Below are 25,971 nucleotides of genomic sequence, written 5' to 3' on the forward strand. Positions count from 1 at the left end.
AGAAAAGTGAAATTACTGTATAAGAGACTTCCCTGTGCATCTCATGTGCTGGGTTTTAATACTTGGCGGCGGCAGCAGTGCTGACACCCAGAGGATACAGAAATTAAGAACACTGAAATTAAACTCAAAACACTGACTTGGAAAAGGTGCTGAGGGTTGTGGACACTTCTCTTTATGGGAGACCACTGCCAGGCTGGCCAGGGGACCATCTAGCAGAAAGGGGTAATACATCCTGGTTACAGAAACAGTTTGAGATGCCCACCTGTTTGTTTTGTCCTCGAGTTGTAGTGTCCACACTTCAGAATGCAGTTATGTATTAATAAAGAGGGAAATAGTTCAGATAATACACAGAAATAGTTTAATGTCTGGGTAACCTGTCTTGCACTGAGAAAGTCAAAAGTCACTGTCTCACGTGTGCTAAAAAAATAAGTTTCACATAAGACTAATCAGTGAGATTCTCTGATCAGTGTACTGCAGGTAGTCTAGCTGCACATTTCAGAATTGTCTGCTACAATTCTTCATAGTGCAACAAGAAGTCTTGTGGGATAAAAGTGTGTTATTGCCAGCATGGGTGACAGGTAGTACCTGCACCTAGATCCCTTTCTCCAATGCTGCAGCTGTGTAACTGACATTTCTCGAGGCTCCAAACCAGCATATGAGCAGGGAAAAGTTTGCTTTCTAAATTATGTAATAGCACATCCCATGCTACTGCCTTATTTCTCTTGTCTGCAGGACAATAAAGTCAATGGTGTGACTTGCTGTACTCGGATGCTGGGCTGCACGTACCTGCATCCTTGGATCCTGCCCAAACCACATGTCAGTTCCATTCCACTGACTGTACAAGATGAATTGCTACTTCTAGGGAACAAAGCTCTCTGGGAACATCTTTCTTATGCAGAGGCTGTCTCAGCTGTGCGGCACCTACACGACCCACTAGCTGCCGCAAAGAAACTCTGCACTTTAGCCCAAAGCTATGGTTGCCAAGACAATGTTGGTGCAATGGTGGTATGTCTGAACATCAGTGAGGACAACTGCACGTGTGAGATGCACGGCCTCACTCTGACAGGCCCTGGGGGATTTAGTTCTACCACCACCAAACCAGCAACACCTTCATGTAGCAGTGGAATTGCTTCAGAGTTCAGCAGTGAACTGTCTGCTTCTGAGGTTAGCAGTGAGGTGGGCTCTACTGCATCAGATGAACACAGTGCTGTTGGTCTCGATGGCAGCTTGCTACCACGACAAGAACGACGTTGCAGCCTACATCCTGTGCCCCCCTCAAGCATCTTTCAGCGCCAACATTCCAGTGCCACCTTCTCTAGCAACCAGTCTGACAATGGTCTAGATAGTGATGATGAGCAGCCTGTGGAAGGTGTGATGACAAATGGCAGTAAAGTGGAGGTAGAGGTGGACATCCATTGCTGTAAAGGAAAGGCTCTGGAATTACAACATCCTGCTGCAGAGTACAGCTCTTCTACTCCAGGGCCAGAGGATGACTCTGGGCTTGTACTCATCATTCGGAGGCAGAACAGTGTAAACAGCAACACTGTGCAGAGAGGGGTTAAGGAGAAGTGTGAACTCCAAAAATCTCTTTCCACATGTTGTCTTTATGGAAAGAAGCTTTCCAATGGCTCCATAGTGCCCTTGGAGGAGAGCCTCAACCTCATTGAAGTAGCGACAGAGGCACCCAAGAAGAAGACAGGCTATTTTGCTGCTCCATCCCAGATGGAGCCAGAAGATCAATTCGTGGTGCCACCTGATCTGGAAGAGGAAGTGAAGGAACAAATGAAGCAGCACCAGGAGGACAGAGCAGATCAGGAGCTGAAAGAAGAGCATGCAGCATCCCTGCCAGAGGAGTTTGACACAGCTCTGTAACCCTACGAGTACCATTCCCACATTATCTGTCCCAGGAAGCTCTGTTTAATAAGGGCTGTCATGCCCTCTGAGTGAGCTGGGATCTGCAAGGAGTACAGACACCTGCTGCTTCCTTAATGGAGTTGAGGAAGAATCAGGAAGGCCAACGTCTAGGCTGTCCACTTAACCACTGTAGCATCTCAGTTGTTCTATGAGCAGACAGATCAGCAGCTGAGCTCTGTGTTAGGGACTGTCTGGTAAGTCTTTGAACCCTGAGATTCTGCCAGCTGTGCTGGAAAGGGGCTGGCATATGTGTGTGTGGGGTGAGGAGGCTGCTGAGAGAGAAATGCTCAGTGTTTAGAGTCCTGTGAACATTTCTGATGCAGTGTCCCACCCTCCCCCCCCAGCACCTGACTTTGTTATTCCTTGAAAGAATACAGACAGTTGCAATGAGGCTGACCTGAGAATGGTTTCCTGTATTAATTGCAAGCACTTTTATTTATTGCACTTAAGCTGTTCTTTTCCCTTTCAGCCCAGCACTTTATTATTTAGGGTTAGGGGAGAAAGCACTCCACAGCAGGTATGCTGTGGACTTTTCCCAATTAATGTTCTTAGGATAGTGGAGGACTCAGGGTACCAGTGTTCTGATGAGCACTGGTGTAGGGGAGAGTGAAGGTTATGGTGGGATCATTCTGTGCAGGATGAGAAAACACAGCTGAGTGATAAGCAGGTGCCAACCGATGCATTTTATATGGAGCATAGGAAAGATGAGGACTGGTTGAATAAGGCAATGTGTAGATCTAGTGGCTCCAGCTGCAGAGCACAGACCCACCTCAGCAGCAGCTTGGCCACCTTCATCATGGATGCTTCACAGTAGAGGCTTCCTCTACAGAAGACATGGGATAAAGCCAGGAGCTTGTGCTTGTCTCGGTGGTCAGTCAGAAGAGCCAAGCTGTAAACAATGGTGTGCTGCTCTAAGACTGGCAGAAGCATCCAGTGCTCTTTTCCATCAACATAAACCTCTGCATTGTCAGCTACAGCATCTTTGCTTGCCTCTAGAAGCAGGAGTCATATTCCAAATACACAGCAACCAGCATTTCATGGTATGTGCCCAATTTGGCCACAAACAAGGTGAAAGTGTACTTGTTCCTAAGCCTTCAGCACAAAAGCAAAAATTAAACTTTTCATCTTATTCACATTTTTATCAGCACTGAAAAAGATGTTTAAAACAGTCCCACTAATGATGAACTGGCTAGTCTGCACTCAGATGCCTTGTATTTCTATTTGGATTTTTGGTGCAGGGTGTAAGTTGGCTGCCCATGTTGTCATCTTGTATAAGGGTTGTGGAGGTCACTGCCTCTGTAGCATGCAGATCTGCCTTCCTTCCTGACAGAGCTGGATAGCAGCTGTCCTTGTCATGTCAGTGGTGCAATAATCCTGACTGTGATGTGGGCTAGTGCCTTTTCTTCATTAATTATATATTTATGAAGAAAACATAAACGTTTCTTCTGAAGAGATCTGAGGGGCTTGAGTTTTCTATTTTTGGATCAAATTTGGGCCTTGCTCAGGAGGAAATACTGTGCAGACTATTTGTGGAATTCTGTCAATATAGATCTTTAGACAAAATCTAATGGAGTTTTACTGAGATTTCAGAGCACCTTGAATTTCTTCTCACTAGGAAAAAAAGGTATTTCTGTCATGCACAAGGAGCAACATTTTAGGATATACTTTGTGCTAATTGCAGTGTAATCATAAAACAACCCAACTCTTTGCAAAGTTTAAACTCTCACAATTTTTGGTTGTTTAAATGCTTATTTCGTTTGGAACTGGAGGTTGAAGCTAGTTCTTAAAGTCACAGAAACAACAGCACTTGAATCCTTTAGGCAGAGGAAAAACAGCAGAAAAGATTCAAATGCTAAACCCCAAAACTCTTTCATGTTATCATCATGTAAGTATGCAGGAGAGGTTCATCTGCAATGTATTCAACTGCAACTTTGGATTCTGTTACTGGTGATAATTTTACCAAATATCTGTGCCTAGCCTCACTGTTTCTGATATCTGAAAGGCTGTGGAGCAGCCTCCATTCAGTATGGGACTGATGCAGAAACCCTTATTTCTGAGTAAGACTCTGACAAGCCCTGCACTCTGAGTGGCACGTATGAATGCAAATCAGGTCTCTGTTCCTTGCACTGATGTGGAAAGTCCAGTGTATCCTTGCCAGTCTGAATCAGTAGTATTGCATGCAGAATTGCCACAAGGAGTTAGTAATGAACAGCTCTACCTAGCTCAGTGTTAAAGGAATAAGGAAAACACAGCTCTGCAATAGAGCATGCAGATTTCTGAACTGTACTTCTTAGAGGTAGTGGCAGAATGGAACAGAAAGAATTCCTACTTGGACTTTTTCTCCAGTGCTGTTTCTGGTTTTGAAGCAAAAAGGGAGTTTAAATACAGCCAGCTCCTGTTTTCTATGGGTGTGAACTGTCATGGAAGACATGGCTTGTTATCTTTCTTCCATTCCAGGCAGAATCCACAGATTTCTGTGAAGCTGGTATTATGGACTCTGGGAAGCACAGGCTGAGTTGACTTTAGCTGTTCAAAATAGTTTTTCTCTGACTAAGACAAGCGCTGGTGTCCTCAAGCAGCTTTTGGGTATTTTCCATGTGCTTCTTCCAAGGATTAAGCTTTTCCTTTTCCATTTCAGCCACAGTATTGTGATGCTTTTTCTCCAGTCATCCAAAATCTTTTTCATGCATTAAAAATAGTGCCTGTTCATCACAAAAAGCGCTGTTTTTTCCTAGGCCAGTTTTGGGTGTCAGCAAAGACACTGGCATAATTTTTTTGTGCAAATGTCTTGGATTTTCTAACACAAGATTCCAACTGCTGAGACACGCTTCAACGTCACTGTCATCCAAAGAAATGGGTTTTTTTCTGACATTGGTCAGTCAGTGGTGTGGCTGGGTTATCTTCATCTGTCTGGTGAGGACAACGCACAGAACAGAGTGCTTCCCTCCACTACCTTTTGTTTTCCTTCCTCCCTGTGTGTCTCCCCTACTGTATTTATTAACACTACCTTAGATTTCAAGCTCCCAAGGAGCACTGCTGTAGGTAGAACAGGTATGAATGGGCAGTCTACTGAAGGACTCATAGCAGGGTATAGAAAGTGTCTTCCCAGTTATCTTCCTGTTCTCCAGTCCCTTCCCTGATTTTTGTTTTTGGAGTTTGCAGAGATACTATGTGACCATCAAATATAACCACATCACTGAGAATGTCCCACTCATTTGCAGACTTGCTGTTAGAGAGGGGTTCTCACCTTGAGGTCCTCTGGCTATTTTGTCCCTGCTGAGCAATGCAAGCCCTCCCACACTGCACGCAGCCACAGCCAGGTGAGGCTGAGGAGGTTGCTGGTCCATCTCTTCAGTAATTCTGGCTCTGCTGATAAGCATGCTTGCTGAGACAGGTACTGTGAAGGCACTGCTCTGTCCTGTCCTGTCCTGTCCAGAAAGGCTTCTGTAAAAGGAACCCATAAAGGTTATATTGAGTGGTGGGTAGTGGGGGCCCAGGTGTTAAAGGTAAGAGCCTCCAAGTTGCCCCCAGAACAAGGAACAGGCCCAGTGGAGGCAGCATCACAGACTGTTCATACCAGACTGCAATCTTCAGTTAGATGGGAGGGTAACATCCTGTTAGAAGGAGGAGGAAGTATTTTCCTCTTTCAGGGACAAGCTGCTGTGAAGTCTGAAATCTTTCCTGTAGTACACAGGACCTTCAGCCACACCTAAGGCTTTGGACCTGTGGGGTTTCTGCACTCCTTCCAGATAGATGCTGGTGGCTTTTGTGTCACTTGCCAAAGGCCTTTCTTCAGGCAGATCACCTCTTTGGTCTTGTGCAATCATTGTCTGCTGTACTATTGCTCTCTAAAGACTCAACTGTATTTTTCCTCTTTTTTCACATTTTAAAATGTTACCTTTTTAAAATTATTAATATGATCTGGCGCATGTTAAATATTGCAGTGTACCAACTGTTTACTAAATAATCCTTTTTCATGCTTTTTTTGTTTTTAAAAAGGAGAGTATTTTCTGTATCCCACTCTAGCATGCACCTATAATGATCCCTGTTTTTACTGTGTATGGGAGTAGGTTGTCCAATGAATGTGCCCTCAGCACTGTGGCCTATGTACTGCTTTGGAAAGGCAAATAACGTGATTGTTGGAAAACACTAGTCCACTGATTCTTTATTTGGATGTACAGAGAGGTTCATGAAGGAAGAGTATTTTTGCATTGAATTTTCAGCTGACTTAGCAATAAAGATTTTTACTTTCATCTAACAGCTTATTCTGATTCTGTTACTGTGCTGGAAAAAATCTCTGCAATATCCCATTCAAAGGTAGCTGTGTCTAGCAGCAGCTGTGCTGCAGGTCATTCACTGAGCTCTGTGTGCTACTTCACTCATCAGCCTTCCACACAAAAACTTCTTTCAGAACACTGTGAGGGTAGAATTAGGCTTACCAGTTATTAAGGCAGCTTTCTGTTTCCTGCTAGAGGAATGCTGCCCTGTGGACTTGCTCTCAATAGCACTGTACAGCTCTAGAAGTAGCTGCAACAAGAGGAAATACAGAAATGTTAATAGAAACGGGACAACAATGAACTGTCCATGTAAATCCCTGTGCTGAGACACTTGACGTTAAAAGGCAAAAAAAAAGCAAACCCCAAAGCACGTAGTGTGTTCCTACTTGGCATCTGTTTTACTTTAGTGTCTCTAGTTCTAATAGTGTTCCATGGTTTTGGTAATTGTGAGGATTTAGTCACTGGTGCCAGTGAAAGAAGAGCTATGTCCAAGGCAAAGCATGTTTCTGGTATGTTTAGTTTTTTAATATGGACAGAACTTATCTGTGAGACTGCGGTGGTTCCATCCTCATATGAACAATGCATACAATGGACACTGCTCTGAAGTGGCATTTCATTTTGAGACATGAGTTGGTGATTCTAGTGCTACTTTTCCCAGTTAAATTTCCTATAAAAGTTTTTCTAAAAAAAAAAAAAAAAAAAAAAAAAAAAAAAAAAAAATTAAGAGCAGCATCTCATTTCTCCAACTTGTACATTGCAAATGTATTTTGAAAACAATATACTTTATATTCAATCACCCATTTGACCTCATAAAGCTTTTGTCTGATTATCTCAATCTAGGGCATTTTTTTAAGCAAAACTCTTATATACAAGTTATATAAAAAGACCATTTTATACATAAATGCACCCTCTCCAGGAATTTGAAAAGGCATTGTATCACAAGTTAGACTGAGTTTGAGAGTTTTTTTCAGGATTTTTTCATGACCTTATAAATGTCATGTTCACACTGGTCTGTTAATTCCAAGAGACCTAGAAGGAAGCAATATTTAATTGTCACAATCATGGGCCTCAGTCACTTGTTTTTAAGAGCTCTTTTCTCAGCAAAGTCACATGCCTTTTGTAGACAGTTTCAGCTACAAAAAGCTGTTAATTGACAGAAGCATGTAGCGGCAGTACTGGTAGCAAGGCCTCACTACTGAAGGGGCCACCTGAGAGTGGGATGGAAGGGCTGCCTGTGAAGCAGAGACAATCCACTGCATCAGCTTTGAGCCACTAATAACTCAATAGTGCAAATTCAAGCTAGGAATAACCTGACTCTACCATATTTAGAACTATGCCAGCTTGGTGGATGTTCTGTAGCATTAAGGCTGTAGTGTCCAGAAGAAAGGAAAGCATACTGCTTCATCTCAGAAAGGAGACTGGCAAAAATCAAGACCATTACTGGAGTGGAGGAATCATTTGAAAGTTTTTATAATTGCAGTGGCTTCTGTTTCTGTTCATGAACTGTCCTATAATCTCTGACAGCTAGGCCTGCACTGAGCAGGTATGCCATGGCAGCCATGCAGCCCAATAGACCAGCAGCAATCTCTGCCCCATGCAAGCTGCACCAGAAGCCCTGATAGCCTTTGCTTTGATAAAGCTTCTCTCTCTCTTTGCACACTGATGAATTATAAACGCTCAGCAGAGAATGGAGGAAATAGTACAGAGCAGGCACTGTGCCAACTGCAATCACTACGTACAAGATGCATTCAATTAGCAGCCATGGTGGGAAGTGCCACGGGACCTGCAGAACACCAACCAAAATTAGAACACAAGGGAAGACCAGGAGACATCCTGCCACGACCATCGCGGCCCTCGCAATGGGCAGCTTCAGTAGGTAGAACCGCTGGTCAAGCTGCTGGGCTCGCTCCCCATCCGCTCCGCTGAAGCCGCTGTAGGCCCCGCCGTAGTGGTAGTAGTAGATGCCCCCCAGGGCGGGGAGGCCGGTGTATCCTCCCGCCGAGCCACAGGACACGGAGCTGCAGACCAGGATCAGGGCGGCGAGCAGGACCTCCACCATCTGGCAGCAGGCTGGAGGGGAGGCCGAGGTGAGTCTGCGGCCCCAGAGGAGCGCCCGGGGGGGAGCCGGGCCAGACGCTGCGCTCCGCAGGACGGAGGGAGCGGCTCCCGCGGGCCGCGCTCACCCCGGCCCGTGCGCAGGTACAGGCAGCGGCGGCGCTCCAGCGACCCCGGCACGGTGCGGCTTCCCCGCGGCCCCTCTGCCTCTGGTGCGGGTACGGCGCTAAGGAGAGATGATGGCAGGGATGGCAGTGACCCGTCCAGGCCCCTCGCTGCCGCCAGTCCGGTCCGCTCAGCCCCGGCGCCGACCCGGACCCTCGCGGATCCCCGCCCGCTGCCCTCACCGCCCGCTGCCCCTCACCGCCCGCTGCCCTCACCGCCTGCCCGCCCCGGCGCGTCCCCCCTGCGCGGCACGGGGGCAGCCCCGCTCCGCCATGGCCCGGCGCGGCCCCGCTCCGCGGGCGCTGGGGACGGGGGGCCGGGCCGGGCCGCCCCGGGGTACCGCCGGCGCGGTGAGCTCCGTCTCGTCCGCTCTCCTCCGCCCCGCCGGCGCTGCTCTGAGGCGGTGGAAGCTCCGACCGGGCTAGGCCCTGCCCCGGCTGAAGGTGCTCAGCTCCCCGGCGCAGGTGCGCGGTCTTCCGGGACCTGCGCACGGTTCAGCCGCTGTTGGCGTGTGTGCCCGCTCCCCTTCGGCCCACGGACACACTCCCCGCAGCCCCTTGTGGCCATAACGCCTCGAGGTTTCTCACCTGCCACAGAACATGCTTGTTAGAACACATTGGAAATTGACTAAATTTAACTAACTAAATGTTCACAGTTGTACAAGTTCTACCTTTTCCTGTGCTGTGAGTTTTGGTGTGTGTTCTTAATTCAGTTTTTCTGCCCCCTCGTGCCTCTGCAAACTTCATCCGTGCCTCTCTGTTCCCTTATGCAACCCACTCCCAGCCTCTCTGGGCCTGCCCTAACTCCCCATAACCCATCCTGTGATGCAGTGACTGCACCTCTATGCAGCACTCAAGACACAAGTGCACTGGCAGTTTACATCAGCAGAACAACTGTCTGTCTTGTCCTGGCAATGCACAGCATTTTGTGGCTTCTCCAGCTGCCCCAGCACAGAGCCTTTGTCTCCCGACAGTCACTAGCACCATGGGATCTGCCCTGCAGTGCAGCTGTGAGGTTCCAGTTCAGCCCTTGGCAGACCATGTTCAGGTAATTTTCTTTAAATACATTACCTTATATTTAGCCATACAGAACCAAGTAGACCCCTTTGGTGTCTTTTTGCCAGAGGCCACTTCAGACTATATGATGGGACCTTTTTACTGACAATAATGTCCTGCTGCCAGTCTGTCCTCCCATCCTGGTAGAGCACAGCAGCCATCACCTGCCAGCAGAGGAGGTGATGAATTACTCCTGTGGTATTGGTGGTGGCCAGAGTGAAGGCAAGGATCTCACCCATGTACAAGTGCCAGCATTTCTCAGGGCTGGTAAGGGCAGAGCTGATTCAGGAAAGGGAGAAAAGTAAACAGCAGGACAATCTGGAAATACAGAAAACTCCACATTCAGAGCAAATGCTTTTATTCAAGAGTTTGACCAAACACTGCCTGTAAAAGCTCTTTGCTTTTACAGAAAAAAAAAAGGCAGCAAAGAAATGTTTAAATGTTTTCATTACATTTAGGAAAACACATTTTTTGGGAAAACAGTTATAGTGTAAGGTCTCAGACACAGTACCTGAATATGTGCCCTGAGAGGCACACATTCCAAATTTGTCTCTAAGATGCAGAAATACATTTCCTCCATCTGTAAGACTGATGGCAACAGTAAGACTGTTTCACCCTTCTGTCTCTACAGCAGCAACAGCAATAACCCTATAGACTTATATGGTGAAAAGCCTAAAAACTGCACCTCAGCACTGTAGGAAAACATTCTCCTCAACACTTCACCTGATTCCACTGGAGATCTGAAAATGCATCTTAAAATTTACTTAGAATGAGATAAGAGAGAAAGAAAACAAAAGAACCATTGTTTCAATGCTCAGTTCAGATAGAGGAGACAGAAATTGTGTGTGATGTTAAAAAATGGAGAATCCATAGGAAGCTTAGGATGAGAAGTCTGGAGATAGTGCCGGTGCTCAGCAGTGAGGCTGTTGCACACACCTTTTCACCAGCATATGTTGCATCACTTATGTTGACGTGCCAGAAAGCAGGCCTCCTTGCTGGGTGGGTTTAAAAGTTTTAGCAACCATTTGTGAACTTCTAGGGTCATGCACAGTGCAATTTTTCTTAGTAGACCTTTTAACTGAAAGGGACATGAAGAACTAAGTTGAATAATCATGAGTCACAAGAAGGGATGAACTAAGTGTTTCTTGTGCAGAGTGTTGCTGCTGGTCATCCAACAAACTGAGATAAAGCTTTCTTTGGATTTGTGTGTGATTTTCTTGTTCAAAGACAGGAAGTCTTGCTCTGTTGGAGATGTGTTCATTGTTTTACTAGAGTGTTTGCTGCTAAAAAGTAAGGTACAAGCTTCAAGATACTGTAGAAGTGAGTCAGTCTTATTTAATTTCTGTTGCTATAATGAGAAATCTTAAAAACATGCTTTGTGTCACTTCACTCCTGCTCAAAGTACTGTAGCTGAACTTGGTCAGCATCATCTTCTGGATTCCTGTTCTTACTGCAACAAATACCAGTCAGCAGAACAGAGCAATAGGAAATTGAGGATACCAGTATTAATCTTCACCACTGTTTTGGGTTCTCTTTGTAATTATTTATTAGTATTATTTTTGGCTTCTTTGGTTCTGGCTACTTCTGATATCATTGCTGTGCTAAGGGAGGGAACGATCTGGTTTGGCTTGCCATGGACCAAGAGCTCTGACCTGGTTCAGTGCCCTCCCTGGGAACTTGGAGGGTAAAGTGGTAGGAGCAAGTCATGATCTGCCTCATATGTCTCCAGTTTGAGGCAGCTGGAAGCTGCAGCACAATCACTGCTGAACACCACAACCAGATTTATTGACTGTCCCACATAAATAAATAATCATGGGACAATGAGTGCAGCATGATGACGATAGAACAGTACTGTAGAAAAGAACTGGAGGTTACTGTGAATGACAAACTGAACTCAAGTCCACAATGTCACCCTGTTGCGTAAAAACTAACATTTCTAGGGTGTATGAACAGGAATGTCACATGTAGGACGTGTGAAGAAATTCTTCTGCCCCCACTTCAGCACTGGCTTGGCCTCAGTCTTGCACACTGTGTTTCCAGAGGTGAGTGAATCAGCTGGAGGGGATTCAGAAGAAAGCAAAAGAAATATCTAGAAATACAACCTGTGAGAAAAAGATTGATCGCAGACATCTCATTTGAAATAACTAGCATCTGTTAACAGCTTGCAAGCTTGTAAATAGAGAGATGTCTAGACAACTTACAAACTTGTAAAAATCTCTTGTCAAGAGCAGGGAAATATTTTGTTCACTCTGTTTGCTGTTGGCATGGTCAGAAAACAGAGAGCTTAGCTTGAAGCAAAAGGGATTTATTTTAGGCACCCTCAATGTTTCTCACACACACTCCAACTCCACCATTTTATAAGGAGATGAACAGTTATTGCAGGAGTGGATTAGTAAGCAGATGGTAGGTTTCCATCACTGGGGCTGTAATTCAGTCATGAGAAGTCTGGCCCATCTGTGTGAAAAGGAAGTGCTGGTGCTGCCCACACCATCCACTATAAGCTCACAGTGTCATCTCACGCCACAAAGCCGCTGTATCCCTTTCCACACCACCCCCATTAGCTGGTTACTGTCCCAGTGGCTCCAAGGCCATTGCAGGATAGCTGCTATGACATATCATGCAACAGCTCAAGTCTCTGAAGCTGTAAGTCAAACACAGGATATGCACTTACCTGGGTAATATTTACCTGGATGTAAACAGACACAAGTCTGGACAAGATGTTTTCTTTCACTGTGCCTGTACTCAGGAACCAGTAACATTCACACTTTGTGGAACATTCCTCTCAGCATCTGTAACAGGAATTGCAAGTCTTTCATCCTGGCTGTTGGGCCTGTAGCTCACTGGTGCTTTCACCTCCCCACAAACCTGGAATACACTCTGTGTCTCTCAATGTGCTGGCTATGGACACAGTGCCCAGGCTGAGCAAGCAGACTCCTGTACCTGCTGGACTCTGTCCCCACCCAGCACCACAGTGGTCAGTGGCTGGGGAGTACAGTCTGCTGGAAGGAGTAGACATAAATTGCTGGAAATAAAAGCAAAATATAAGGAGGTAACAAGTGAAGTAATTTGTTACTAACCCTGGTGGATTTTTATGCAGAGTACTGGTTGGGTGTCTGTCCCTGCACCTCCCAGTGCACCTTGAATTGGCAAAACTATCCTTTTGTACCTGCAGTCTGACAGAGACAGGTTTGTCAGTGCAACAGTGCTTGAGCCTGTGCTCTCCTTAAGCAGCTGTTTGCCAGTCCCGCTTTGTGTCTGCAGCTCAGTCTGGAAGCCAAATTGCTTGGTCTTACTGGCTTCACCTCTGCTCACAGAAATGGGACTCTGGGAGCCCTGTTACCAGAGAAAGGCAGTACCATAAAAAATGCTGAAGTTATCACTAGTTTCTCCTTCCAATAGGAAGAGATAAAAATCAATTGCTCAAGCTACACAAGGAAGAGGGTGCTGAAGAGGTATGCACAAGATACATGTGGGCTTGACCTGCTGGGACAGAGGAGCAAACTACAGAGGGTGGAGGCAAGTCAGTGGGGTGGGATGTTAGTGGGAAGCATAGGATCTGACAGTCCAGAGAGATGGCAGCCTTGCTAGCAGAAACGCATCCTGCAGGGTATGGCTGCCTCTTTCACCGCACCATGGAAGGATGGCTTGGCCATTTTCTAGAATACTAACTGCTGAATTGTGTGTTCATGCTTTTGTCCTGTGAAACACTGCACAACAAGGGGTGGGAGGATAGGGGCTGCATACCCCATGTGAAAACATCTGGAGGAGGACTGGAGTCATGCAGTGAGAGGAGAAGGGCATTGTAATAGCCGGAGAAACCCACTGGTGCCACTGTACACTTCTGTCCTCACCCTGCTTCTCACCAGGTTCTCAGCCTTATGTAACTGAGCCTCCTGTGTCTCCAGAGCCACATTTTTCCCCACCTTGGCAACAGACTTCCACTGTGCCCTCCCCTGAACCCCACTGCTGTGTGCAGTATGACTGGTAGGGCTCCAGTTGCGTCAGTTTGGGGATTGTTGCTAGGCAGAATGTACAGCATCGTCCTTGAAGCCTCCCAATGCTGTGTTTAACCCTGCCAGGGCTGCAGCATGGCAAGAGATGGGGCCAGCTGAGGGAAGTGAGAAAATAACCCATAGGTGCTTGGGTTGCATAAACTTCCAAAGGTTACTCATGTCAGGTTTCAGTCAAAAGAAGAGAGAAATTGTGTAGCCCTCAGCGGAAGACAGTCCAAACAGCTTCAATACAAGATGTTGCTCTGTGAAAGGGTTTTGAAAGCTGCTATTCCTTGTCCAAAGGCCTTGGGGCTAGTTGCAATGAGAAGTCTACCCTCCAGTCTGGGGCTAAGGATCCTGGCTAGACCTGCTGTCTGCATTCCACCGCCTTCCAACCTGCCTCCAACCCTGAATCCTTGGCCCCCATTGTGGCCTCAGAAGTGCCCAATGCAATCCTGGGGTCAACAGCAGGTCATGGCTCCCCAGCAGTGTCAGCCCAGCCACAGCACTGAGGGAAGGGGCCACTCATATCACCTGGGGAGGTGAAGCCTTACTGATGGTTGTGTAGTGAGCATGGGTTGAATGCAAGGTCCTTTGTCCTCCAACTCAGGTGCAGGTATAAACAGGTAAAATTCACAGTGACCACTGGCCTCTGCAGTGAAGGCATCAGCAGACTTTTGCTCGAAGGTTGGCAAGTCCCTCTTGTCCCTGAGCAACTCTTCAGTCTCTGGCCATCTGCTGCCATGGCAATAAGGGAAGACTTGGAGGAACCCTTGGAAGGCAGAAAGAGTGCAGATATCTCTCATTAATCCTAACCATGCAGGAATTAAGAGGCAGGAAGCCATAGGTTCACATCACTTAGCAAAAAAGGGCCTTCTGGGAATGGTATCATCTGTGGTTTGCAATACCATCAAAGAAGGAAGAATTGCATAATTTCTGCTGGCTGCCAGAATTATGAGTTTACTTGGGTCTTGCAGCAACAAAAAAAAGACAAAACAACCCCAAACCAAACCAAACAAAAAAAAAACCAAAACACCAAAATAAAAAACAAACAAAAAAGACCTCCAAACCAATGACAAATTGAGCTTACTTTAATCCTTCAGGTCCTGGTGCCTCCAAAGTACTGGCTAGGGAAGTGCTTTCCTCCCTTTAGTTTATTGAGGAAGATGCCTCCCAATTGTAATGAAGCCACAAACAGGTGTTTGTCAGCTGGTGCATTGGGATCCCAGAAGCTCTCAGGTCAGGACAGACTGATGGCTTCCTCAAGCTTTATGATCCATCAGTGCACTCTCATTGAATTACAAGGTACTAGTGCTGGAATACCAGGACTCTGCAGATTTGCCCCCAGCAGTGTTTGCAGACTGAGGAAAGTGGTGGCAAAGGGTGGCAGCCCAGGCACGTCAGGAAGGCAAGCTGTGTCCTTAGGCTGCCCCCAGAAAGAGTTAATGCAGAGCCATGTTCCAGGTGTTTGAAATGACTACAGTTGCAAAGGGGAGGAGAGGTCATTTTTGGGTGGGGAGAGCAGCCCTCTCTGTGGACCAATGGCTAAATGATTCAGTCTCAACGCCCAGTTTTGGGGATTATTTCATGGCAAAAATTCACAGGACTTTCCTCTCAAGGGGATTTGTCCTGGATGAAAACTAGGGTCTGGACCCCCAGGCTTGTTGGTGTCTCCGTGTCTGTGCTGTAGAAGGTAAGGTGCTGTGTTCCGGTGCCTTGCTTCTTTCAGGTGGGTAGTGGGGAGTTCTTCCCTGGCCACCTACACTGAAGGTATCTATTGTGCCTGTGTCTACAGCTCCCCTTTTCAGAAGGACCATGCTGCAGGGTGGTGTAAGGGCTCTGCTAGGATAGACTGTGTATTTGGGGCACAGCCCAGCTGTTGAATTGAGATACATGGCTCATTTCTAGCCTGAGTTTTTTTGTGCAGCCCTGCTGTATATTTCTTCAGCTGACTTTCTTCTGGTGGCAAGGAAACACAGAAGGCTTCAGCAGAAAAGCTGAAATCTTGCTTTGTGACCCTGTTAAATCAGCCTGGGCTGCTATAAATGGCCTAATAATGCACTGCTGGTAGACTAACTGCAGCAGCATGGGCATCTCTAGGTGCAAACTTCACTGAAACAGTGAGAAATTTGTTCAGGTAGCAAATCCTGTCTGAACCAGGTAACACTATAGCCCTTCTGGCTCAGCCTCTGCCAAGGAAGGGGAAGCTGTGCTATAACTGTGAGTGTGGCGCTATGCAACTACCATCAGGAAAGGGCCACTGTTTATTGAATTGCTTTTCAGGGGAGCAGAGAAATAGGACAGAATAGAAAGCATAAGCAGTTTGTGGCAGGATTACAAGGTAGTGTGCCAGTACTAGCAAGAACAGACTTTGTGGCCCAGGAGGGTTGCCTCTTCTGTGCCCTATCCCTAAGCTGCAGGTGGAAATCCCTGGGTCATCATCAGTTTGTAAGTTAGGCTTTTCCTGCCTAGTCTAGCTTGTGTTCTGGGTATTGCATGCTGGGATGTGTAAGTCACTTTTGTGTCCATTTTTGGGTCTTGGAGGCAGCTGTTTCTCTGCTGTGCCTTGTTTGTTACTCAGTTTCAGGTTGAACTACAGGTCCTTTGGCACAGTGCTGCCTCCTGGATCTCCTAAGATGGCCAAGTCTTGCTCCATTCCCTAAGCATTGCGTTTTGCTCTAGGCTCTCTGGGCTGGGCTGTTCTCTGCTGACAGAAGTGTCTAACCTCTATCCTGCCACTGCCCAATGCATCCTGGTAACATTGAAGAACAACTACCTTTTTGGCATCTGATATTTGATTTATAGTGCTGCATTTCTGTCTGTCTGTCTGAGGAACATACTGCATATGAACACACATAGTGGGCCAGCCCTTGTGTATGCAGGTTGAGGCGTACAAGTTGATAGCTGGGGGGAGAAAGTGGGTGACTTGGTCCTTCTGTCAGTGGAATACTGAATCTGCAGTCAAGCAGTGACTACAACATGCTGCTAATTCTTGGCTTCTGGCTTTAGTGGGGCTTTTTCCTCCTCAGTGCAGGAGGTCCATACTAGGCAGGGGTGCAGCTAACACATGGAAGTGCTTTAATCTTTCCCACTGTATTTCTCTCTCACTTATGCATGGGGTTTCACTACATCCTGGCATCAAATATGGCCCTACTTGCTGCTGCTGCTTTGTCCATAGGCAGTAGGTAGTGTCTACAGCTTTTGGAAGTTTTACCTATGGGCTGCATCCCCAAATGCATCCCCAAACAAGATTCCTTGTCTGACATGTGTTAACTAAGCCCAGGAAATTCACTTTGCACTGACAGCTCTCAGGATGGACTCGTACCTGATCCAAGTGAATGGCCATGGAGATCATGCCCCTCTGCTAGATGTTCACCTCAAGAACACTGGGAACACCATATCACCAGGGAAGGTGAAGGGTCGGAAGCCAAGATGGGCTGTAAGGGCTTCTGAAATGTCAAAGAAGACTTTCAATCCCATCCGAGCCATTGTAGACAGCATGAAGGTGGAACCCAACCCAAAGAAAGCCATGATCTCCTTGTCCTTAGGTGAGCATAGTCCTGTGGCTGAAGCCTCCAGGTATTTGGATTAACTGTGTGGCTGACAGATTGCAGGGCTCTGAAGCACAAAGTTTGTGCAAACAGCAAGGGATAGGTCAGACAACCACACAGCTCTGTGCCTGTCACAGATCAGCGAGAACTTTACTGTTTTTTCGATCTTTAAAAAGGAGACCCGACGGTCTTTGGAAACCTTCCCACAAATGATGAGGTCACACGGGCTGTGAAGGAGGTTTTGGACTCAGGACAGTACAATGGTTATGCTCCGTCTGTTGGTAAGTTGACAAAGCTCATCCTGTGAGAGTTGGATGACATCATATGCCAGGTGCTACCCCACAGCAGGTATATGGAGCCCACAGACATCTTTCCATTAGCACCCTACAGCTGCCCTCACCAACAGTCACATGAACACACAAGTATGTGTCCCCCAGATACACCTGTGTGCTCTTTCCTGTGTGGGCTGTTTGAGGCCTGGAGATCCTGCCGAAGCTGTTAGCTGCCCCAGCCATTGGGGCAGACAGGATATCAAGAACCTATAAGGGCTTGGGGACTGTGTGTCCCTGCTGTGGGTTATAGCCAAGCTCCTTTCTGATGTGCCTTAACCAGGAGTTCCCTTGGGCTCCCTGACTTCACTGACACCATGAGCCTTGTTTGCAGTTAGTGTCAAAAGCATGCACAGAGCATAGATCATGCCTGTATCATGGGGCCCTCCATCTGGTGACAGGGAGGGCTGCCCCAGTGGCATTGCTAAACAATGAAAGCCATGTCTTTGCTTCCTTCTGGCTACCTTCCACTCTGCTTCTGTCAATTCCGTACCTGGGACATGCTGGGGCCAGAGTTTGCCTCCCTGCCCAAGATTTGTCCCTGCTCTTGGCCATTCTGGCCCAGCCTTGGGGCTGCATGATGCTTGGTCTGAGGCAGGACAGTTTCTGCCACCCTGGGATGCCACCAAATGGGCTTTCCCCAGATGGGCAGCAGCTGTGAGCCTTGTACTGGTAAGAAGAAAGAAACAGTACTGGTAATAAGAAGGAAAGAATCTGTAAAAACCTCCTTTCCATGTCTGACTTGTCTTTCCTCAGGCTACCAGTCCTGCCGGGAAGCTGTTGCTGCATACTACAACTGCCCGGAGGCACCACTGAAGGCCCAGGTACTGGTGCCCAGCCAAGGCATTCCCACTGCAGTGCAGACAGGGTGCTGCTGCCTGCAGACCATGGGGCATGGGAGCCCTACCCCAGCTCTCCCTCCCTACCCAGTGACAGGACTAAAGGCTAGTCAAATCATCTTGCCCCAAGGTGGCCTCCTGCTGCTCTCATCCCTTCCCTGAGCCCTTCTCCTCCACCCTCCCCAGGAAGAGGTTTTGCTTTCCACCAGCTGAAGTTTCCCTGCTTTCAGTCAGGCCCTGGCACTGTATTTTTGGCTGAGAATCTCTCCCTGGCAGAGCTGAGCCTGGATGTTATGTCACTCCTGTGTGTTCGGAGTACTTCAGAGTAGTTGTGCTTCCCACTGACATCTCTGTGCTCTTTGCAGGATGTCATCTTAACGAGTGGCTGCAGCCAGGCCATAGAGCTTGCCTTGGCAGTGCTGGCCAACCCAGGCCAGAACATCCTGGTGCCACGGCCTGGCTTCTCCCTGTACAAGACTCTGGCATTGTCTATGGGGATAGAGGTCAAACTCTATAACCTCTTGGTAAGTAGTGGCAGGCCTGGAAGGGGCAGCCCTGATATTTCTCCTCTCAGAAATACCCTGGCCCTGCCTGGAAAGTGGGTGAAGGCAACATGAGTAACCCTGGGTGCCCTGGCACACCTGACCTTGTGTGCTAAGTCCAGTTCCTCAGCTTTTACTTCCCTTTCTCTTCACTTCACTAGCCAGAGAAGGCCTGGGAAATTGATTTGGAGCACTTGGAGTCTTTGGTGGATGAGAAAACAGCTTGCCTCATTGTGAACAATCCATCGAACCCCTGTGGCTCTGTGTTCCGCAAGAGCCACCTCCAGGAGATCCTGGCAGGTGAGCCTGCCTGTGTGTTTCTGGGGCCTGGGGCATGGCTGCAGTCTGCTGTCTGCCCCCTTTGCTCATATCTCAATCACCGCAGCACCGTTACCAAAGGCTTTGCTTCTGACTGACTCTACCTCAGGAATGAGGGCTTGCTCAGTGTGGAGGTGTTGTCTTATCTAGGCAAGAACATGCAAATCATGTATCTTCCTCAAGAGCTCTGTGTGACTTGGCCTGCTCATTTCTCCCCTCTGGCTTTGCACTGGGAGTGTTCACAGGAGCCCTGTGCTTCCTTGTCCTGACAGGGAAGGCTGTGCTGCCAGTCCCCACCAGCTGGAGCAGAACTAAGCCCAGTCAGGGCAAGGATCCCCAGTGGTCAGGCTCTCCAAATGAATAGTCTGTAGGAGGAAGATAGGGACCTTGTGCCCTGAGACAGAGCTTCCCTCAGAGCTCTGCCAGGCCCTGCAGCAAAGGGCAAGTTTGTTCCCACGGAGAATGCAGGTGGCCAGGCTGAATGCCCTCTCTTCCACAGTGGCATCAAGACAGTGTGTGCCCATCCTGGCTGATGAGATCTACGGAGACATGGTGAGTGTCTGTTGCAGTCCTTTGCACTCGCAATGCTGCCTCTCCTTTTTGATGCACCTAATCCTTGGCCGTGGCAGCCAGGTCTCTAGAGGTGAGGGACAGCTCTACTTCCCAGGGCCTGGGTCCATGCCTGGAGCTCCCAATCCTTTGGGGCAGAGTCCTAGGGGAACCTCTTATGTCCAGCTCCCTTCCTCTTCCTGAACAGCTTGCTTTTATGTCTGTGCACTTACCATGTTCATACTTTGAAGCTGTGAGTTTTCACCATCGGTTTCCCACCACTTCCCTGCATCCCTTCTTGTTAAGGCTCATGCTCACACCCAGTTGTCACAGTAAGAGGCAGGGACAGCCCTAACACAGTCTCTGATCATAGGTATTTGCTGACTACAAGTATGAACCCATTGCAACTCTCAGCACCAATGTGCCAATCTTGTCCTGTGGTGGCTTGGCAAAGCGATGGCTGGTCCCTGGCTGGCGCATGGGCTGGATCCTAATTCATGACAGAAGAGACATCTTTGGTAATGAGGTGAGAACCACTGTGTTGCTGTCATGGCAACAGACTTGCAGAGTCTTCAGTATGTGGATCACCAGGTCTCTAACTGATACAGGCAGGTACTGCTCTTTTGCTCTCACGTGGGTGTTACCCAATTGTGCTTACCTGCTTTTCTGCCCCTATTTCATGTCCCTTCCTTACTCCATCTGCTCCCAGACATGGTCTTCTACCCACATCTACACTGTAACTCACTCTGTATCTCTGCTGGTCATTAATACACGCCTTGTCCTTTTTCTGTGCTTCTAACTTCTCAGAGAGCTCCAGTGTGCACTGAAAGTATTGCATGGCTTATCGGGCATGTGGAGTCCATGTGTGGTGTCTATGTGCTCTTACATGGTTTCTCTTAAAAGTAAGAACAAAGCACCTTGCAGTGCTGCCAGTACTTTATCTGGCTATTTTTCAGCTGTGTTACAAGGACAACCATCTACTGCAGTGACCTTTCCACCTAGAAGGCTCTCTGCAGAGGAAGAGGGAGAAGAGAGGACCAAATGAGTGAGCAGAAAAGCTAATATTGATTGTCCTTACCTGGCTTTGAAAGTGTGGATTGTGGGCGCAAACCAAAGGGAAATGCAAAGTTGTATTTGGAACAGCTCTGGCTTTATTTGTGTTATCTATATTCTGGCCTGGTTTGAGTCAGATCAGGAAGCTCCAAAGGTTTTCTCTGTTGGCATTTCAATCTGCAATGGAGGAACAGAGAATGACATTGTAAATAGTCTGCTAAACCTGGCATATGGTCAAACAAATGTTCTTTAGTACTTTGTATGCTCACTGAAGAGAAGGGTGTGAACAGCTGTAGAAATACAGGAAGTGAGCCTCGGAGCTGTTCCTTTCCTTTAGGGAAGCATCATCTAAGCTGTAAGTATTATGTTTTCTCAGATCAGGGACGGCCTTCTAAGACTGAGTCAAAGGATCCTAGGACCCTGTACAATTGTCCAAGGAGCACTGGAGCGTATCTTGCACCGAACACCACCTGAGTTCTACCACAACACCCTAAGCATCCTCAAGGTAAACAGGCTGTTATAGATCAAGAAGGGCTGTTCAAAAATTGTTTGGAGGGAGTCCTTCCTCTCTAGTTCGTCATTCTTCCTCTCCTCCTCCCCACTTGGAGCTGCAGTTTTGTCTGAGATTAGGATGACCCAACAGATCAAATTCCAGCAGAATTTGTTGTGGGCAGAAATGCTGTGATAACGTTCAGGCAGCCTAGCTCTGCAGCTGGAGCTGCTGACCCAGGGGATGAAGTTTGGCACTGACTTTCTGGGCTCAGCTCAGTAACACCTGCTGTACTCAAGGCCATGATCTCCCATGCTGTTTGCATTTGTTGTCCCTTTATTTGCAGTAGGCAAATCTGTTCATAGTCCTAGTCCAGAGTTTGGCTTCCAATCACTAAACTGTTTTCTGGAATTTCTCCTGTTTTGAAATTTCTCCTTTTTTCTTTTCAGTCTAATGCTGACCTTTGTTATGCTGCCTTATCAGCTATCCCTGGCCTTCAGCCTGTCAGGCCTTCTGGAGCCATGTACCTGATGGTAAGTGAGGATCACCAGCACTCACACTAGGTCTGGTTGCCAGGGCTAGTCAATGTTTCACATTGGTACTTGCCACCAGGTCTCCATTACTGTGCACTTTCAAATTGCCCTGTGCGGTAAATGCATCCCTTGATCACCTTAGAAGGCCAGGCAGGAATTGCTCACAGAGCAGAGGCCAGTAGACTTAACCCACTTGCTTCTGCACAGAACTCCATGACTTTTACTTTTCAAGACAAGGCTGTTTCACCTGGATATAAATCCTGCTGGCAACTGGAAGCCCCTATAAAACAAGGCAAAATATCATACCTCTTGTAGAAGATGAAGCCTTCTTCAGAGTAGCATGCCTGTCTTCTGCCTGTGGTGTTGCCTTTTCTTCTGCCTTTTCCCATGCCTGTTTGCTTGAAGGTTTATAATATGCTGAAATTTCCTTTTTCATCTCATCAAGCTCAATTGAGAAATTTATGACACTTTGACACATTTGAAATTTTTTTTCTTTTCTTTTGTTCCATCTCATAATGTCTCCAGTTTTTCATTCACTCTTAAAATGTGGACTCAGAACTGGACAATACTGTAGTATCTGTCTCACTCATTTCTATAGAAAAATCCTTATCACTTTACCCTGTTTCAAATTTTACTCAGAACTACACAGATCATTTTGCTTATGCTTTTTATGTAGAGGCACAGCTCTAAGATTCTTTCACACTTATTGTATTTCTGCAGTAGCTGGCCATCTATTTCAAATTAAATCATGTGTTTATTTTTGTTTTCTACTAGCTCTTTCAGAACTTATATATGCAAATTATCTATCAAATTACCTGTTTAAGAATATTTACATGAGATGTTTAAAATCTTTGGTTATAAAGGTCAGTCTGGATGAGGCCCTGAACAAGCTGATCTAGTGAGTGGCAGCCATGCCCAATGTGGAAGCATTGGAACTAAATGAGCTTTAAGGTCCCTTCCAATCCAATCCATTCTGGGATTCTATAAACAAATGGCCAGAATAGCACTGTCTTTATGTGAGAGATGGACAGCTGCCTTCTTTCCAAATACAAAAAAGAAATATTTATTGGAGATTTTACCATTTTCATGTCATTTTACAAGGATTTATTTTGTTTGTAATATTCTAGACCTTGCTATATTTCTTTTTATTTTAAACCAAAGCATTAGTTTTTTCTTGCGTGACAGGATTATTAATGCATACTGAGTTCTCCACCAAGCTCTGTCTCAATGTCTTATCTATTCCTTTTCACTTCTAATTGGTTCCATGTCTTTTCTATCAAGTGTTTTTTTATTGAAGCAGCATTTAACTGAAATTCCATTTTTAGGTAGTTAATGAAGGCTTTTTCAGAAGCCCAGTTTTCATTTATATGTTTCTGTCTTGCATCCCAGGCAGCCCAAAACATAAGCAAAAATTGAAGGCAGACAATTGCTCTTCACTGGGAAGTCATTGGGCCATGTGTGTAAACAAGGACCCTGTAGATAGTTTTGGTGCCCTTGATTGCCATGTTACATCCCTCTGCTGCAGGTTGAGATAGAGATGGAGCATTTTCCGGAGTTTGAAAATGACGTGGAGTTCACTGAGCGACTCATCTCGGAGCAGTCTGTGTTCTGCTTGCCAGCCACGGTGAGCCTAACACTGAGAGCCCCAAGGAGCTGCAAGGCCAGAGCTGGGTGGGAGAAACTGTAGGGGTTTGCATCCCTGAGCTCTCAGGACTGGGAGCTGTGTATGCAAGTGTCCACAGTAATGTAGTAATGTGTAGGAGCTGGCTGTCAGCTGCCCATGCTGTGTGTGGCAGTCTGTGGCACACTAACAGCCCTTAGTCAGGCTGCCAGGATCTTCCCAACTCCAGGCTTGCCCAGTATTTCTCAGCCTGTCAGAGATGTAGCCCTGAAATCCATATACCTGCACACTTCCTTGCTGAAGGTGCTGTGTTCCTTTCCTCAGTCTGTTTTCCAGTCCCCCACCCCTCCAGACATAGGGAAGGCTGAGAACATCTGTGCCTTGCATTCACTTCCAACACTGAATATGGACAGAGCCTTAAATATTTTCCAGCCCTCTCCTTTGCTAACTCCTTTCAGCCCATTCCCTGCACAGTCCGGTCTTCACAGTTCACACAAAGTCCTCTGGCCTGTCCCCCTCACAGCATCATGTCTACACGATAGAGATGGGAGATTTGCTTGGAACAGGAAAAACGGTCTAAGGGAGCAAGAACAAAGCCCTCCTGTTCTACATTGACTGTATTCATGTGTTGATGCAGCTCATGGTGCCAAGGCAGGGCTCTAAAACTGGCACTATCCCAGGTAATCTGCCAGCTTCATCTTTTCTCATTTCAGTGCTTTGAGTACCCAAACTTCTTCCGCGTAGTGATCACCGTGCCCGAGGAGATGATCTTGGAGGCCTGCAGTCGCATTCAGGAGTTCTGTGAGATGCACTACCAGGGTGCTGAAGGGGCCCAGGATCTGGAGTGTGACAAGTAGCTACAGGTGGCCCCCTGCCTCTGTCAGGCTAGACCTTGTATGAGGCAGCAGCTGGGCAGGCAAGGCTGCTTCCAGCCAGCCCCACCTCTCTCTGCCTTAAGCAGCCACTGTCGTGCTGCTTCACCTTTTGTGGTCCACAGACTCCTCAGCATTATGGAAAGAAGACACTTCTCTCTCCTCCTCCACTAGAGCTTGCACAGTCTCTTGCTTCCAGTCCCCCATGTCTCTGTAGACTCAGCATCTGTGCCCTGTGTTGGTCTGTGCTACCTGTGAACCAGCTGCAGGCAGGGGCAGAAGGTTTTTCCTGGGTTGGGCCCTGTGTCAAAGGCCCTGTTGGCCTGTGGCTCCTGTGCTGGCCACACTTCCCCTTGGGGACAGGACAAGGCTGCTGTCTTGGAGGAGAAGAGAAAAGTACCCACCTCTCACTTCCCTGCGTTACTTTAGGAGGCCAGAGCTCTTTATACCAAGCCCTTTGCGTGATAAAGGGAGTAAGTTATTGTAACTTTTTTACTAATAAAAATTCTGACATGGCAGTCCTGCACTGTCCTACTATTGCGTCAGGTTAGGCTTGGTCACTGTGTGGGTCACCTTTGCTCACCTGATGGTATTTCAGTGTACCAGGCATGTCCCTGCCTGCCCAGGGCCATCCTGTGTGCCAGGAGGGATATGGTGAGAGTGGTCCAGACCCCCAAAGAAACCCACCAACCCTGAGAGCAGGATGGGCCCTGAAAGCTTGACACAGACTGGAGCCAGTCCCTCCTGCTCTGATGATGTTGGCAGCTTGCTGTGGCAGCCTGTCCACTTCCCACAGAACAGTCCTGTCTGCACCTTCTCCTTGACCCTCACAGCCTCCCACACTGTGGACCGCAGCAGAGCAGTGGGTGCTGTGCTTGCTGCTGCAGGGAGGCAACTGTCCCCAGGACTGGAGCCAGCCATGCCTAAATACTCAAGGCTTGGCTTGTCTTTCTTGCTGTAGTGGTGAATCATGGGGTGGCACCCCATGGCTCATAATATATGTGGTGTTTGTGACATGCCAGCGGTACCAGGGTTACTGATTGCTGAATACGTCAGCTCCATAAAGCAATAAGGAACTGGTGGCCTGTTGTCTGTTTATTCAGTGGAAATGGGAGGAGATGATAATGCCCATTGCAACACGTGTTCTGGTGAGATGCTCAGGACCCATTTCTGGAATTCTCAGAGGGGCAACTTGTGGAGTGCCTTATCTTGCCACCTTCAGCTCTGTTCACGTGTCTCCCACAGAGTTGGGATCTACAGGTCAACCCTGCCTCCCCAATGGCAGGAAAAGTGAGCTAGCTCTGGATTACACCAGGCCAGTCCTGCCAGGTTCTACAACGGTCTAATTGTCTCCCCTTACCTTGCCCAGTACAAAATCTGGGTACCAGTACTCCATTGGAAGGGAGGGCTAAATGAGGAAGCAGTATATGAAAAGGTCTTCGACATGTCAGCTGAGTGTCCGTGCTACATCTTTTCCTTTCACAGAAAGCAATCCCAGAACAAAAAGAGGGAGAAGCTGGGGCTATGGTGAATGGTACACAGCTTCAGAGATTTCATGCCATTAGACCTTCAAATAGAGCTGAATAACCAGAACTGCTTAAGACATTGACAAGTAACAAGCAGGGTGGTGTATGAAGGGTCTGTTGGACCAGGAGGCCTTTACAGCATGATGTTGCTGCACAGTTATGCCACCTTGAACCTACTGCAGTTTTCATGTTCCATCTACTTCCTTCAGCTCTTCTCCATGTACCTTAGGTTCTGTGGCTTTAGTCCCCATTACTAATAAACAGATTCTGATTTTAGAGAAAGCTGATCC

General features: G+C 47.4%; 3 protein-coding genes across 10 annotated transcripts in view; 2 read left to right on the plus strand and 1 right to left on the minus strand.

Moving 5' to 3' along the window:
• Positions 1–5,825, plus strand: part of PHLPP2 (PH domain and leucine rich repeat protein phosphatase 2) — a 31,021-nt gene extending 25,196 nt beyond the window's left edge. For both annotated transcript variants that reach the window (XM_041400367.1, XM_041400368.1), the window contains one exon: positions 733–5,825. In XM_041400367.1, coding sequence (XP_041256301.1) covers positions 733–1,872 — 1,140 coding nt within the window. In that variant the 3' untranslated portion in view covers positions 1,873–5,825. The remainder of the gene's footprint in view (positions 1–732) is intronic.
• Positions 5,177–8,929, minus strand: MARVELD3 (MARVEL domain containing 3). 5 transcript variants are annotated; one of them, XM_041400375.1, is made up of 5 exons: positions 8,627–8,929; positions 8,375–8,472; positions 7,990–8,261; positions 6,354–6,441; positions 5,177–5,358 (listed from the first exon to the last, which is right to left on the minus strand). In XM_041400375.1, exons 1-5 carry the CDS (start codon positions 8,683–8,685, stop codon positions 5,177–5,179), a joined length of 699 nt encoding a protein of 232 aa, XP_041256309.1. In that variant the 5' UTR covers positions 8,686–8,929. The 5 variants fall into 5 exon arrangements, with proteins under 5 accessions (XP_041256309.1, XP_041256312.1, XP_041256310.1 ...); XM_041400378.1 differs by lacking the exons at positions 5,177–5,358; positions 6,354–6,441 and adding an exon at positions 6,492–6,872; XM_041400376.1 differs by lacking the exons at positions 5,177–5,358; positions 6,354–6,441 and adding an exon at positions 6,492–6,872 and having other exon boundaries at positions 7,931–8,261.
• Positions 8,194–24,666, plus strand: TAT (tyrosine aminotransferase). Of its 3 annotated transcripts, none has more exons than XM_041400373.1 (12): positions 8,194–8,278; positions 16,764–17,006; positions 17,186–17,290; positions 18,095–18,162; positions 18,543–18,701; positions 18,881–19,019; positions 19,537–19,589; positions 19,960–20,112; positions 21,016–21,144; positions 21,579–21,662; positions 23,188–23,286; positions 23,997–24,666. In XM_041400373.1, exons 2-12 carry the CDS (start codon positions 16,772–16,774, stop codon positions 24,138–24,140), a joined length of 1,368 nt encoding a protein of 455 aa, XP_041256307.1. In that variant the 5' UTR covers positions 8,194–8,278; positions 16,764–16,771; the 3' UTR covers positions 24,141–24,666. The 3 variants fall into 3 exon arrangements, with proteins under 3 accessions (XP_041256307.1, XP_041256305.1, XP_041256304.1); XM_041400371.1 differs by lacking the exon at positions 8,194–8,278 and adding an exon at positions 9,429–9,458; XM_041400370.1 differs by lacking the exon at positions 8,194–8,278 and adding an exon at positions 15,092–15,151.
• The last annotated feature ends 1,305 nt before the right edge of the window (positions 24,667–25,971 follow it).

Source organism: Onychostruthus taczanowskii, unplaced genomic scaffold, assembly GCF_017590055.1.
Source record: "Onychostruthus taczanowskii isolate IOZ18803 unplaced genomic scaffold, ASM1759005v1 scaffold18, whole genome shotgun sequence".
NCBI lineage: Eukaryota > Metazoa > Chordata > Aves > Passeriformes > Passeridae > Onychostruthus > Onychostruthus taczanowskii.

Coding starts and splice junctions, on each gene's coding strand:
- MARVELD3 (XM_041400374.1), bottom strand. CDS start 8,685: ATGGCGGAGCGGGGCTGCCCCCGTGCCGCGCAGGGGGGACGCGCCGGG. Junction 8,473..8,626: donor CGCGCCGGGGCGGGCAGGCG/GTGAGGGCAGCG, acceptor ATCTCTCCTTAG/CGCCGTACCCGCACCAGAGG. Junction 8,262..8,374: donor GTACCTGCGCACGGGCCGGG/GTGAGCGCGGCC, acceptor CCTCCCCTCCAG/CCTGCTGCCAGATGGTGGAG.
- TAT (XM_041400373.1), top strand. CDS start 16,772: ATGGACTCGTACCTGATCCAAGTGAATGGCCATGGAGATCATGCCCCT. Junction 19,590..19,959: donor ATGAGATCTACGGAGACATG/GTGAGTGTCTGT, acceptor CTCTGATCATAG/GTATTTGCTGACTACAAGTA. Junction 23,287..23,996: donor TGTTCTGCTTGCCAGCCACG/GTGAGCCTAACA, acceptor TTCTCATTTCAG/TGCTTTGAGTACCCAAACTT.